Below are 15,000 nucleotides of genomic sequence, written 5' to 3' on the forward strand. Positions count from 1 at the left end.
TATATTTCTTAACATATCTGAGAACAAACAGCGGACGATTTCGTGAATCGTGAGAAGACGACAATGACCCGTTCCTTTAGGCCTTATTGTTGGAAAGCCTCTCAGGTTTTTCCTCACTGCTTTGCCCATGTTTCCTCGAACGGACACGCACGCCAGGGGCTTGAGACGACCTCAGATGTCTTCCACGCCGTTGAGTTAACTTGGTTGTATGATGGGAATTAAGCCACCGCTGTGTTACGCGCGCTTCGATGCTTTTCACGCTTCGCTGCGACGTTGCAGCTTCCTAAAACAACGAAGATATTAACAAGAGATCGCTCGGATCGTCCGGTTGTTAGTAATCGAAGTTTGGACAATTTTAACGTAAGTAATAGTGCAGTGATCTGTGTCTTGTCTGCTGATCAAACACAATTATGACCCTGTAAATATCGTGGCAAACATCACCTTGCAAATCAATTTTAGTAGCATTCTTCGGAAAAGAATTAGTGGGAGCATTCCAATAGTTGATCTGATTAATCAGCAGTAACCCGAAAACAGAGAAAACTCGCCACCTCAGTGACTCACTGACCTTTCGTGCGCCCACGAAGGGATAAGGCTCGCATCACTGGATTTTAAAGACTCTTTTTGGGAACCATTAGGGATTGTTATTACGTCAACGCAGTACCACACGCATTTTAGAAATTCGCCACCTTTTCTGAAATAACTTTGGGGGTGATTTTTTCTTTCGCGTTAAGTAACTTTTTAAACGATGCATCCTTTAAATTATGCAATGCTTGCACGCATCACACTGAGTAAAGTTGATATGATACGTTTAGATGATTTACCTTGTACCTGTGGAGTCACAGTAATGCAAGGAAAACAAGAAAAATGAAAAATGTATGAGCAGCGCCGAAAAACGCCCCCTTCCCCCCCCCCCCCTTATTAGGTTCTGTGTGACACTGTTCCCTCATAGTTAATAAGGAGACCTACAGTTACAAGAGGTATCCATTGAGCAAAGATAAACTCACCTCTATTACCAGCGCCATTCTCACATCTCTATTGTGTGTCATTAAGCTCGTGGCTTCGGCAGTGTCTCTGTCTTTTGTACCAGCCCTCACGCGGCCAGTCCTACCAACCCGATGAATATAGTCGGTCAACTTCAAGGGAAAATCAAAGTTGATCACGTGATCCACCTGAAAGGAAAAAGCACGGTTCACTGAAGCTGCATGGGTTCAATAAAATTAAAAACAGTCATTTAAATTTCGAGACCACAGTCCCGGCATGTTCACTTCCGGTTACTTTCCGTGTCTCAAAGGCGTCCCGTGTCAAATACTTCCTTATAACAAGTATTGGGGACCTTTAGAACGGAGGTCGAGTACGACTACGAGTACGAGTTTTCCGTACTGAGCATGAGCATATGGTTTGGAGGCCGACATTTTTCGATGTGCGCGTGCTCGGAACAGAAAACAGGTACTCGTCTAGTCGTACTCGTCCTCCAATCTAAAGGTCCCTACTGTCAGACTCGAGTCGACTCACAATCAGTTTCTTACTTGTTGTGTTCTTTATATTGATTCAAACGTCTTGCGCGTTGCATCTTCTTTCAATGAACGAGATCGAGAAAGGGAAAAAGGGGGAAGACAGGGGCACGAGAGAAAGCGGACGCGACAAGTCGGAAAAAGTGTAAAATGCGGAAAAGAGTACGAAGCAACAGGCAATGCAAAAAGAAGAAGAAGAAGGTAATAAGGAAATTGTGACCATTACAGTATCTAAAAAACATGTATTTTTCATTGATCAACTTACATCAGTATCCAAGCCTCTGGAAGCCACATCAGTACAAAGAAGAATCCGAGCTTTCTCTTTTTGAAAATCCTTGAACAGATTGCTTCTTTCCTAGAACAGAGAAACAGCGTAACTGCATGTGCTTCTTCAGAACTTCTTTTCTAAAAAAGGAAATTACCAAAACAGCATGTAGACGGCTTGGCTTGCAGCTCCCCCTTTTCTCTCGAATGCCGAGCCTGTACTAATTGACAATTTACCGAGCGCCGACAGCTTTCACGCTTAAATAAAGAAAAGCATTTGATGGCGAGTTAAGTGCTAGCGAGACTTCTTGGTGGCGAAAGTTACCTGTTGATTCGCATTCGCTCCAAATGGCACTCGCCTGACTTAAAGAAAGGGGACAGTGCAAGCAGTCTGTCGAGATTGGAAATTAAAAATGACCCAACATTCTTGCAAGAAACAAAGATGTAACTTAACCACAATTTTTAAATGCCTTTTCAGAAAAGATTATTTTCCCAATTCCATAATGCAATACGTTTTGGGGGGTTCTTTACATAAAAACAATACAAGTTATTTACTCTTGGGACTGTATCATGCTTCAGTGAACTGGATATCCATTGTTTTAATGCAAATAACCCCCAAAAATGAACTGTATTATGGGATTTGCGAAAATAGCGAATCCTGCGAATCTCGCCTTTAAGCTACAACTATCAAACTTCCAAAACCAAACCGAAAGATGCCAAAAGCTGAGCCATGACCACCTCAAAGGTACCGCGCTCGCCTAGTTCATCGAGTACAATCGTTTGTAAGACCCTTGCTTACGATTCCCAAAGTGATACGAAAGGGATTGAAGGTAACGGACCAACAGACGCCATTGAAGACGTCAGCCAGGAAGTGGACAGTGCGATACTTGTTCAATACACATGACCCTTTACTTGACAAATCAGCATCTTTGGTTCCCACAATACGAAGTTCGAAATTCTTCATTTTCAATTTGATTGACGAAGGCCAAAAGGCAGTTTGGCGTTTTGCGCTTGAGGTGAGATTTCGCAACATTATGAAAATCGAAGTAAATCCCGTACCTGGATAGCAACGGTTCCGTGGAGTTTGATGTGAGCGACGCCATGATTTTGGAGAAAGTGTCCCACAAAGTCGCAACTTGGTGTAGTGTTGCAAAAGACAACCGTCCGTCGATCAGGGACTTGAAGGTCTGCCATTAGAATTTCTAGAAGTTTGTCTTTGTAGACAAGACAAAAAAATACTTTAGTCAACACTCGACCACACCCACGGGACCAGCTGGGGCACATGTGCAGTAGGGGTTGGCTGGCACTAATTTGCATTCTGTTTATAACATGTGTCACACATGTTTTGCTTTACTGCCATCATCAAGAGACGCTTTCATTTTTCTACGTTTTTCGAACATAAAACAAACTTTCTTAAGATGAACTCAACTCAAACAGATGAAATAAGCTATAAGGAGTCTCCGTCGGAATTTGAAAAAAATGGGGCCGACGTTTTCAAAAGCTTTCTGACCCGCATAGCGTTAAATGACATAGCCCCTTTGACTTCAGCCCTATTTTCAAAGCGAGTCTTTGCCTTTCTGATGAAAATCATGAAAAGTAGCGCAATAAGCCATTTCCAAGTTCATGTCTACCTCCTCTTCAAAGCGAGTCTAAGTGCGAGGTTTTTCTTATGAAAATTGCACTCACAAAAACTTCGCTCTTAGACTCGCTTTAAAGAGGGCACCGACATGAACTCGGAAATGGTCTATCAACTTGAACATGGCTTTTTTACTATGTCTTGACTTATTTTATATCACAGATAGAAAAATTCAAAAGTCGAACAGTTTCTACATCGGCAAGTGCATGAAGAACGAACTGCGTTCCTCCAAGAAGAACCAAAAAACTTGTGTCAAATTTGAAGCTGTTAGAAAATTAATATTGAAGCTATGAGTTAAATGCGTCGGTAAAAGAAGGATATAAATATGAACGGCCAAACTAGAAAATGAGTGCCTTATGTGCGAGGTCACGATTGTAAAGAAAGGGAACTAAATTCTCAATGGAGCTACTTGTAAATGTGAGCATAATTTTTACCTGGCTTTTGGTGCTGCAGAGTTTTCACAAACTTGTGTCGTACGTGAGGTAGAACGCGATGGAGACCGGATGTGCAAATATGTAAGTCCTGAAAACCAAACCGAGGTTCTCTATTCGCTATTTTCGCAAATCCCATAATACAGTTTATTTTGGGGGGTTATTTGCATGAAAACAATAAACATCCAGTTCAATGAAGTATGATACAGTCCTAAGAATACGGTAATTAACTTGTATTGTTTCTATGTAAAGAGCCGCCCCAAACGTATTGCATCACGGGATTGGGAAATAATGAACTAAAAATAACCACTTTATTTAAAGTGGTACCACGACCAAAAAAACAATTCTTTCTTTTCTTTGGATTTCAAAACTATGTTAACTAAACACTAACTGACCCAAGTTTTAAGTTCTGATTTTAAAAAGACACCTGTTTATTTTAACTGGAATTTTCTTATTTATTGGGCCGCCATTACTAACTTTAAAATCTTGAGAGAGCTGGATCGAGGAGAAAATGACGTCAAAAACTGACTAGTTTAAGAATGCAATGCGTGTGTACGCGGCTGAATTAATGTGCAGCACGGGAGTTTCGGGCTTTCAGACTTTTAAACCTGTGTTTTGCATATATAATAATTGCGTTTACACGCTGAAATTTTAAGCTAGTGAGTAAATGACGTCATTTTCTCTAGATCCAACCCTCTGAGGTCCAATCAGCCAGTTTTGAACGTGAGTAACGGCGGACCGTGAAATCCAAAACATACACTCAAAATAAACAGCCTTTGGATAAATTTCAAAGCTCAAAATTTTGCCAGTTAGGTGTGAAGCGAACACGCTTTCAAAATCTGAAGAAAAAAAGGAAATGATTTTTTGATCATAGTACCACTTTAAGTCTCAAGGTTATTGTATTAGCCGAGCACGAGCGCTTTACTAATTGGGGAGACTACAAATCAACTGAGATCAAAACAAATCAAATCAAATGTTGGTTTTTGAGGAGAGGGGAAAATCGTTCGGAGCAACAAACTCAACCCAACATATGGCGTTGAATGGGAGTCACGGTGGCTTAGTGGTACCGTTATCTATCGAGCCTCCCACCAGATTCAGTCGATCTCAACCTGACTCGAGGGTTTTTCTCCAAGTACTCCGGTTTTCCTCCCTCATCAATATCGACTCACAGCTAATTAACATCTAGCTGAGGTGCTGTGCTCCGACATCAACATGGACTGTATAGCGGCAGCCAGAGGCGCCTTTGTATGCTTTCAGCCCGATATCGTGAGCTGCGCCCTTCGCAATTCAGTCCTCAAGACTGCAAGTAAAGGGTGATTAGCACTGCCAATTATTATTATTATTCATCCGGGAATCGATCGCGTGCCACATTGGTGGAAGGTGAGTGCTCTCGCCACTACACCAGTCCTGCTAAGGCAATAAGAGCTTTTTTGTGGATGGATGGATGTGGCCTTTATTTTAACACGATAAAATTTAATAGCTTTTGGGGTCACGTGTAAAATAATAAAATAAAATTTTGAGCTATGGTGACATTCAAATACGCTCGTTATTATAAAGTAGTATCTGTACAATATAGGATTCTGCGTCATCATGCAATGTCCTATTCGAGATGCTCTACAAGGAAGTCTTTCAATCGAATCGAGTAGGTCTGAGTTACAGCAACCCCCCACCCCCCCCCCCCCCCCCGGAGGGAACGTTATTGTAAAAACATGGAGGGATCTTCCAAACAACTGAATGTTGATGCATCCCAAAATTTGCGAGTTCTTACCGGAAGCATATCTTGAAGGGCATCAACAAGTTCTTTTGGAAATGTGGCGCCGACAACAACAACCTGAGCATCCACTGGATCTGTTGGTAAACCGCTTGTCCGGGGAACGAGCTTATCTTGTCTTACCTGGATAAAAACAATCAACACATGCAGTAAATACAATCAAGAGCTAAGGCCAAGAACAGCGTGGAATAAAAAAGAACAAAGTGAATGACTGGCGCTCATCTCCAAGCACCGATGACGATCAAACTCACGCTGATTGTTTCCAGAAGCTTGATCGTCTCGGATTTGAAGGTTTCGTCAAACATAGAATCAGCTTCGTCTACTACAAAGTAGGACACGTCAGAGAAGAACAAGCGACCTGAAGAGATATGAATTTCATTTCATAGTCATTCCGCAGTTCATATATTCTATAAAAGTCAATTCGAATTTTGAACGAATTTATAACAGCGCACCATAGCGGAAACAAATGTTGCCTGTTCGGGCAAGACGCCTAAACCGTGTACGGGGAACATGGGTTACTCGTAAGATATATACTTAAGTTATATTATATATCAATTTAATGATATCAATACATTATTCATAATAGATCATAGATTATTATATTTTACATTATGTTTGTAATATAATACGTCTATGCATGATATCTGAATCAATCGACTGAATCAAACATTCTTCTTTGGGGTATTCTATTTTTGGCGATCACGCCTTGAGGGTAACTTCTGTCCCCAGAATTATCGGCACCGCTGCTGGTCTCAGGAGTTGCATCTCGCTGAGTCCTATTAATTTAGTTATATTTTTAATAACTTTTGACGGTTTTGTGCGAGTTTCTTTGGGATAGAGAAACAACTGTATTGCAAGAGGCCCATGCTGGCAGCTAGGCCCTTGTTTCCTTGAGCCAGAAAATAATTAAGAAGTGACAACAAACTGTTAGGAGTGGATCATTTCTACTGAAGAAACTACTGAAGGCACATATTGCATACCTTTCTCGCGAAATTCCAGTAATGTTCCTGGAGTTCCAACAAGAAGGTCCACGGGAGATTCCAGACCAGACTTCAAAATTCTCTGAAGAAAATGTAAAATTACTTAGTGAGGACAAGACACACTGACAAGGCAAACCAAAATGAGACATACAAGTCAAAGATGCGAAATGAATTAATACGCGAAAATTGGGTGTCCCACTATTGCGGTGGGGAGGGGGCAGGGGTGAGTATGTTCATGATGTTTGCATTCCATTGATCGATGTGTGTTCAAGGTGCTTGAACTTTGGCCTGAATTTCAGCCGCCGCCTCCTCCGCTCGCTAAGTCACTAGTGGAGAGAGTGACTTAGCGAGCGGAGGAGGCGACTTGACCTTGTATTTAGCGGGTTTAAATAAGGAAGTTTTCAGTATGGGGAAAGGAAAGACGGTTGGCACGAAAGGTAAGGTAACCAAGCCATACCCCAGTGCCAGTCTTCATGCGCTCAAACGTATCCAGTCTGTCGGTCTATTGTTTGTCTCTAGCTGTCTCTTCTGAATTTTTGGGGAATAACACTAGCGGAATTGGTCGTCTTGAAAACGGCCATAAGTCAAGGAGGACGCTTTTCACCCAAGCCATTTCTTGCCAGTAGCAAGCTCAACTCACCAGCTTTCTTCCTCCTGTTAAAAGAGCTGAACGAAACCGGGCATTGTGGCTTAACGACTTGGCAACTTTCTGCAAAACAAGTACAATTTAAAGTGCTACTATGATCAAAAAATCAATTCTTCTTTTTTCTGGATTTCAAAAATATGTTAACTAAACACTAAGGGAACCAAGTTTTAAGCCTTAATTTCAAAAAGACACTTGTTTATTTCAAATGGAATTTTCCTATTTAATGGTCCGCCATTACTAACTTTGTAGAGAAAATGACGTCAAAGACTCACTAGTTTAAGAATGCAATGCGTTTGTACGCGACCGAATTAATATGCAGCACCGGAGTTTCGGGCTTTAAGATTTTTAAACTCGTGTTTTGCATACAGTCATAATAAACTGCGTTTACATGCTGAAATTTTAAGAAATTGAGTGAATGACGCCACTTTTCCCTAGATCTAACCCTCTGAGGTCCAGTCGGTCAGTTTTGAACGTGACTAAAGGCTGACCGCGAAATCTAAAACTTACACTCAAAGTAAACAACCTTTGGATAAAAATCAAAGCTCAAATTTTTGCCAAGCACGTGTTAAGCAAACACACTTTCAAAATCTGAAAAAAGGAAGCGATTTTTTTTTATCATAGTACCACTTTAAAACAAACCCTTTGTCAGCCAGCAGTCGCACTCTGTGAATGGGTAATCGCTGCGGGTTTAAGAAATCTTGCTGATGGATTTCTTGATTAAAAATAGAGACAGGAAATCCACGAAATCTGGATAAGTCGAACTGTTAAAAAAACATCCCGCGGCAAAATCAGCATGTTACCCATTTCACGGATATATAGTTTTAAACGACATACAATGAGATGGGGGACAGAAAATTTCATGAAACGAGTAAGTTCTTCGGTTCCCTACTCTGTGCATGATAAGAGTTTATTTTTTAAACAGGGCGCGACTTAAGCTTTAAGGAAGGACTAACAAATCGGCTTTTCACCTAATCACTATGTCCTTCTACAATGTCGTCACTTTTATAGCATAGTTGGTTATTCTCAAGACGGATAAAAGGGGAATTAAAATGTTATCGCGATGATAAGTAAATCTGGTTTCTGCCTAAGGTCATGGCTTTAATCCCGACTTCTGCATATGCGGTAAGAAACAAAACTATGAAAAAAAACTGGTTCGTAACAATTACTGCGTAAATTACATTGACAGCTTTCACCTGGACATTAGCGGAACAGAATTCAACGAGAAGAAGCAAGTGCAGTCTTTCCGCTTTGCTAACGCCATAGACGAAGAAGCAACGCGTTTTGCATTCGAGAAGTTAACAACAAACGTCTTAGGAGACTGGCTGGAGATATTTTCTCTAATGCACGAGCAATCGGTACCAAACGAACTCCCCCACCCCCTCCCCCCTAGACCTCGAGTCTCCCTGACCATGTTGTGACCATGTTCAGACCATGTGAACATTAAATGGAGGAAAAGAAAGATTATTTTATCGCAGAGGTACTTTAAGCCTACAGGAATTTTCATAGTTGAGAAACTTTGAAATTGAAAACTCGCGTTCAGGAATTCTGATTAAAAATTGGTCAGGTTATTGGTATGACTGGAAAATTAAGATATTTGGTGGTACCCACTCAAGCTAGGAACATACCGGTCAGGTCAAAAACAAAACAACTTTCTTTAACGTTTGACAGACTAAAGCAACGAATGAAATGATATATGAAGTGGATCATATATTGAACAGCGGATATGAAATAAAGTGAAGCTATGATCCTTGAAATTGTGAAAAATCAGGGGCACCCAATGAGAATGTAGTTCAAAACCACGTAGAAATAGCATTGTTAAACGCATTTTAGTATTTAAACGGTAGATATAGGCATATTTTTATTCCCTAAAACTTTTTCATCTGTTTGGATTTCCTAGCTGAAAGTCTCGTGATCCGAAAATTATAGGGATTAAACTTACCTTTTCGAAAATTTCAGCCAGAAAAATGGCTCCCGAAAATTCTTGGTGAGCTTTTTAGGGTAAAAATCCGTTTAAAATGGGCAATTATGCCATCTTTTGGATGTTCGAAAATCCTAGGACAGGCAGGCAAGCAAGAAATTTTACAACAACTACATCTCAAATCGTCTTTCGAACAGATATTTTCCAAAATTGACCAGAGCTCCCAACGTCAGTGGCTTTATAGCTCAGTTGGTTAGAGCATTGCACTGGTATCGTGAGATCACGGGTTCAAACCCCGCTCAAGTCCTGAATTTTCAGGCTTCTCTACACAATTGCTAACATTGCACTCATAACTGCGAGGATCATAAGCTTCACTTGATAGATTAAAGTAAGTTGCTTTGTTTTGAAGACTGCTGTCTCAATGCCATTGACTTGTTTATATTGTGAAATGAGAATCCATGTGAATGTTAACAAATGCAATGATCCGGTAAACAGTGAGTGAGGGATCACAGGTTAGAAACTCGAACTTGTACTCAGTCTGGAACTCGTAGTTGAATCTGCAGTTCGCCAATTTATGAGAGATAATTTGTGCAAAAAAGACAATACAAATACAAAAAAAGTCACTCGCAACTAAACTTACCAATACTTGGAAAGCAAGTTCTCTACTTGGTACAACAATCAACACTCTGGGTCTTTTAACACGGGATATCAAACCCTGGTCATGTTCTTCTTTCAGATGATGAACAATTGGTAAAAGGTAAGCAAGTGTCTTCCCTGTACCTAACAAAAACAGAAAGCAACCAGAATCAGATTCTTTCCCCTAATTTTCTTGAACGTGGTCTGTGATAGGGAGCTGAAAGCACAAGATGTTTTATGATAATAATGATAATTTTTATTTTTATTTTTTTATATTTATTTACCCAGGAAGCTCCACTCATGCGCAAGTAGTTTTCAGGCAGGTCCTGCATCCCATTGAATTGGAATTTAGAAATTCACTACTTGCACAATCACCTCAACCGCAGCCAATTGGCACATAGAATTTTCAATTATCACCTCTGTAATTATACTTAAAATGTGATAGCATCAAGACAAGTTATAAAGAAGGAAAACAGCACCGTTCTGGTTAGTGTTTGTAGTTCTAAAAATAGGAGGCCAGGGATCGTGTAGTGGTGATTGCACTCATCTCCCACCAATGTGGCCTGGGGTCGATTCTGCAGCATTTACCCTGACCTAAAAATACAATACAATACACTACAATACATAATTGATTGGCCACTCCCCATAAGGGCTTTTCAGGGCCAATGAAACGCAATGAATGAAATGACAGACCACAACAACAACTGTTAAGAAATAGTTGGCTATTTACACAAGCAGCCGAGAAGTTGAACTAGGGACTACCAGGAAGAAATTCAACGAGTGGTCAGAATGAGTCTTCCAACACGTGAACTCCGGGTCTAAGTCAAGCGTCCTAACCACTGGGCTCCACTGCTTCCTAAATAATGCTAACCTTTACCTTGGCCTTATTGTTAGAAATTGGGAGGAAATGCTTAGACTAAAAGGAACACTTCATGTTAGATGTCAAAATTGGGTGTGCACCATATCACTTGCATTACTGGACGTAAGTGCAGACAGACCAGCAGGACACGTTATCCATTCAGGACTTACCCGTACATTATTAAATGCCCTAGCTCCCCAGGAATTTTCAGTAGCTCAATGGGTAGAGCATCTGACCGGTGTTACGGAGGTCATAAAAAAGGAAAGGAAAGGAACTTTATTCAAGTGTCTAGTCATTCTAGCACTGCAGCACTAATTGGGGATAGCGAAACTGAAATTAACAATTAATGCAAATCATGTCACCTGTTGGTTTTTGAGGAGACGGAAAAACTGCAGTATCTGGAGAAAAACCTCTCAGTGCAGAGCAGAGCTCCAACAAACTCAACCCACATATGACGCTGAGTCTGGGAAATGAACCCAGGCCACACTGGTGGGAAGTCAGTGCTCTCACCACTCCGCCATCCCTGCACCCCTGGACATAAGGTTCAAATCCTGGCTAGGACTCTGATTTTTCAGTGTTGTCATTTCACGCATTGCCAAGCAACTACCTTCCCAAAGACTGGGTACCCTGGGGCAGCATAGTTAGGTCATTTCATACAATGATGTGGCTAAAGCTACACCTTGCAAATTTTAATCTTTTTTTGTTTTACCTGTTTGCGCTGCACACAGAACATGTTCTTTCTTGAGGATTGGAGGAATGGTTGTCATCTGTGAAATGAAACAACAGAACAATGACCCAAGCCTTTTCATTTGGCATGTAAATCTGCAGCAAAATTTGTTCACAGATATGCTATTCTCTGCGGTATTGGTTACCTGGGTTACTGTAGGTTTAGTAATTGAGAGGTTCTCTAAACCCTTGAGGACATCACCTCTTATGCCCAGAGAATGGAATGATGTCACTTGTATCTGGTTGTCTCCAGGTGTGAAAGCAGGATTCTGCAGAAACAAAATTTTGGTATGAAACTTACCAGTAAACCAGCTGCCATCAAACTGCACCACCCCCTTTCTTGCCTTGGCCAGCTACTGTGCTGCGGTGTTGGTTAGCAGATTTTTTTCTGCTTTTGAAACACAGATGTTGGCAGTAAAGCCTTTTAACAAACCTGATTACTTACATGTTAAAACTTTATCACTTAAATTCTACACACAAAGGTACACAAAAGTAACAATCTAACCAAACTGATACAATCTTCAGATGATATTTGGGGCATTACAGCCTGTTTTGAGTGTAGTGTATTACAAAAAACAGACATTGTGTACTAATACATCAATATGCCCAAACATTGTGAACAACTTGTTTACCCATTGACTCCCAGGGGTTCCGCTTTGACGAGTAAAATTGTCTGGCCGGTTTAGGCCGGTTTGGACGTCAAAGGGGTAAATGGGTGCTAAATGGCTACAAGATGGTCTTAGAAAAAGTTGATGTAAAGTTGGCTTCAAATTGTTAAGTTTGAGCACGAGCCATCATCCAATGTTTCACGAGTCTTTGTGCAAACCTCTAACAACAGAGAGTATGTCGCATGTGCAGGTGTTAAAAAAATATTAAATATTATTAATTCATTCTACACGATACGTTCCGTGAATTGCTAAAATAAACATTGATTTTTAATGAGACAGTCCCAAAAGCCTTTAGTTAAATGACTCACTTAACTCAATAAATTTACTAGAATACATTAATCTTCAAGCATTTTACAAAGAACACTCTTTCTAATCTACAGTAAGCTTACTTGACATGATGGCTCAATCACAATCTCTCTCCTTCCTCTAGAGACAGATTCCTCTGTCACTGCTATTCTTGGTTTAAGCCGGGTGTTGAGATTGGTCCGATGTGTCAAATCTCTCCGCCTGTTTAATTGCTTTGTGAGTGCAGATTTCATATCCTGTATATGATAGAATATAGCCTTTTAGGGTTAATTTATTTATCATTCCCTTTCAGTGTCTTTCAGTTGGCTATTTACAAGCCTAGTCAACCAAATCCCTAACCACCAAGATCTTGAACTACAGATGGTAACCAGAGTGGAACTTGCATCCAGGAACCTCCGATTTTCAAGTCCGGTGCATGAACATTTCAGTCTCACTGCTCCAACTAAATCCATAAATTTCCACCCAAAATTAATATTATTTGTTTTACAACTTCCCTTAACCCTTTAAGCCCCGAGGGGTTCCCCATTGACGAGTAAAATCGTCTGGCGTTAGACAGAGTAAAATCTGTAAGTGCCATTTGGCACTATCGGGGCTGAAAGGGTTAAACGAGGACATAGTTTTTTCACGCTGTTAGCTTAACCCTTTAAGCCCCGAGGGGTTCCCCATTGACGAGTAAAATCGTCTGGCATTAGACAGAGTAAAATCTATAAGTGCCATTTGGCACTATCGGGGCTGAAAGGGTTAAACGGAACTAACAGACAAATAAAGGTGCGATACAAAGCCTTTTTGCTGGCTCACCATAGATCGTTTTACTGGTTTAACTTGTTTTACACGTCTAGTCGGCTGCGGGCCTGATCTTGTATTCACAGCTCTAAAAGCAAAGTGTCCTGCGCATCTCATGTACTTGCAGTCACTCACCTGACAAAAAACATCACAGGATCTTTAACGAACTTTTAACATGATCATCAATTTTGTGGCTTTTTGGGGGCAAGTACAAAACAAAGGTCGCACGTCATTGTTTTACCAAATTATACAGAAACATTAACAACCCTTACCATTTACCAATGCTAATATTAGGCCTAAAAACTTTGTAAACTTTTTGTTTTGGCCTAATTAGGCCTAAGGTTAGCTTTAATAAACGTTTAGGATTCTTTCTTAATTGGTAAAACAATGGCCTGTACATGTGACCTTTGCACATGCTGGGCGTTTTGGCGCGATTAGTCGCCATGTTGACACAGTTGGTTACTCTACTCAAACCAGCCGCCAATTTCAAATTATATTGAATGCCCTGCGGAGTAAAACCACTCGGCGTAGAGTAGAGAACCAACGAACTCAACCCACATGCAGCAGTATGTACAGCAGTATCCCAGGCCACATCGAGAAGAAGAGTGCACGTAACCATTGTCGACTGCGCAAACGCTACTCCGCTGCAGATTTACTCGAAATTGGACAAATTTCGGCCGTGGAGTATTTTAATGGTCCAGTCCGGTTTCTGGACATTATGACATTTTATTACAGGTAAACCAAGCATTTCTGTGTACCAACACGCTTCCATATGCACAAATATTTACCGCTAACTGAGCCTTTACCTTCAAAGTGAGAGATTCGGCAACTGCACTCCACAGAGCCGCAGCCATCTTAGAAACATATCCCATAAAGCAGTTCGCAACGTCTGAGTCGGAGCCGAAGTGCAAAGTTTGGATTTAAAAAAAAGACTGACTTTTTTTTATCAAGTTACATAATTTTTAATTATTTCAATTTCCGCCACATCACTTCCACAGAAATTATGGGTGGTCTGTCACATCCAGAATGCTAAACAACATGACGATGACAAAAACCTGAAGCTGAAACATTTTACATTTCAAATGAGCAATTCAAATAGACAGATGTCACTTAAATTCGGTCTCAAAACTGTGAATCAATCGCAAGTTTGCAGATTTCATTCTTTCCCAATGGGATAAAAGGACTCGATCTCGTTTCTAACCTCTCTACTGATCAGGTCAAATACCTCTCATGTTAAAAAAGTGCTAAACAAGAACCATCTCTTTCCAAATCCCCAGCATTTTAAACAAGTGAGGAAGAACTCTTTCCAAGGTCAATCTTGTTACTGGGTTGCCAAACCCAGTCGGAATCTCGGTGCCATTTCGTGGGTTTTTTTGTTATTTTCCGTGTCGGGAAAAGTCTTGCCTGTCACTCCCCTGCTAAGTGGTGTCTTTATGCATAGAGCCTTCTGGGCGTATTGTTTTAGGATCGAGAGGGTAGTGGGAAATGCGTAGATTTCTCTGGTGGACACAGTAGAATGATTAACGTAACCGGCAATGGCGTCGAAAGTCATGTAACACGAATGGCGTTGTAGTGGATTTTTAAGCAAAATATACCCTTATGGAGCTTAATAATGGAACGTCAATTGGATACTGAACAAGGAAGGCGCTTAAAAAAATATCTGGAATCTTAAAAGCGACGAGTAATGGACTTCGACAACAATCTGTCGCCCGTCGAGCCGTAATCAAAGTGAGATGTAGTTCTAATATTGTGCGAGTGTGGTGTTTTGTACAACGCTGAAATCAAATGGAAAATTCTCTAGTAACTTATGGGTTTAACAAAACAGAGACTTGGATCTCTATTCAATTCTGCACAGTCTTCTGCTA

At 40.7% G+C, this 15,000-nt stretch overlaps 1 protein-coding gene across 6 annotated transcripts in view; it reads right to left on the bottom strand.

Annotated features, from left to right (window-relative positions):
* LOC137980168 (uncharacterized) overlaps positions 1-15,000 on the bottom strand; it is a 29,274-nt gene that overhangs the window by 1,118 nt on the left and 13,156 nt on the right. The window contains exons 1-16 of one of the 6 annotated variants that reach the window (XM_068827546.1): positions 14,361-14,474; positions 13,942-14,024; positions 13,151-13,270; positions 12,436-12,588; positions 11,525-11,647; positions 11,362-11,419; positions 9,798-9,937; positions 7,234-7,302; positions 6,594-6,675; positions 5,865-5,971; positions 5,611-5,736; positions 3,846-3,933; positions 2,835-2,989; positions 1,777-1,866; positions 1,005-1,169; positions 1-283 (exon numbers count right to left, since the gene is read on the bottom strand). The exon at positions 1-283 is cut by the window's left edge and continues 1,113 nt beyond it. In XM_068827546.1, the coding sequence (XP_068683647.1) occupies positions 77-283; positions 1,005-1,169; positions 1,777-1,866; positions 2,835-2,989; positions 3,846-3,933; positions 5,611-5,736; positions 5,865-5,971; positions 6,594-6,675; positions 7,234-7,302; positions 9,798-9,937; positions 11,362-11,419; positions 11,525-11,647; positions 12,436-12,588; positions 13,151-13,270; positions 13,942-14,024; positions 14,361-14,367 (1,773 nt within the window). In that variant the 5' untranslated portion in view covers positions 14,368-14,474 and the 3' untranslated portion in view covers positions 1-76. Of the gene's footprint in view, positions 284-1,004; positions 1,170-1,776; positions 1,917-2,834; positions 2,990-3,845; positions 3,934-5,610; positions 5,737-5,864; positions 5,972-6,593; positions 6,676-7,233; positions 7,303-9,797; positions 9,938-11,361; positions 11,420-11,524; positions 11,648-12,435; positions 12,589-13,150; positions 13,271-13,941; positions 14,025-14,360; positions 14,504-15,000 lie in introns of those variants that run through there. The other 5 variants (XM_068827549.1, XM_068827547.1, XM_068827551.1 and 2 more) reach the window with 5 other exon arrangements.

The sequence above is a fragment of the Montipora foliosa genome, chromosome 12 (genome assembly GCF_036669935.1).
Source record: "Montipora foliosa isolate CH-2021 chromosome 12, ASM3666993v2, whole genome shotgun sequence".
NCBI lineage: Eukaryota > Metazoa > Cnidaria > Anthozoa > Scleractinia > Acroporidae > Montipora > Montipora foliosa.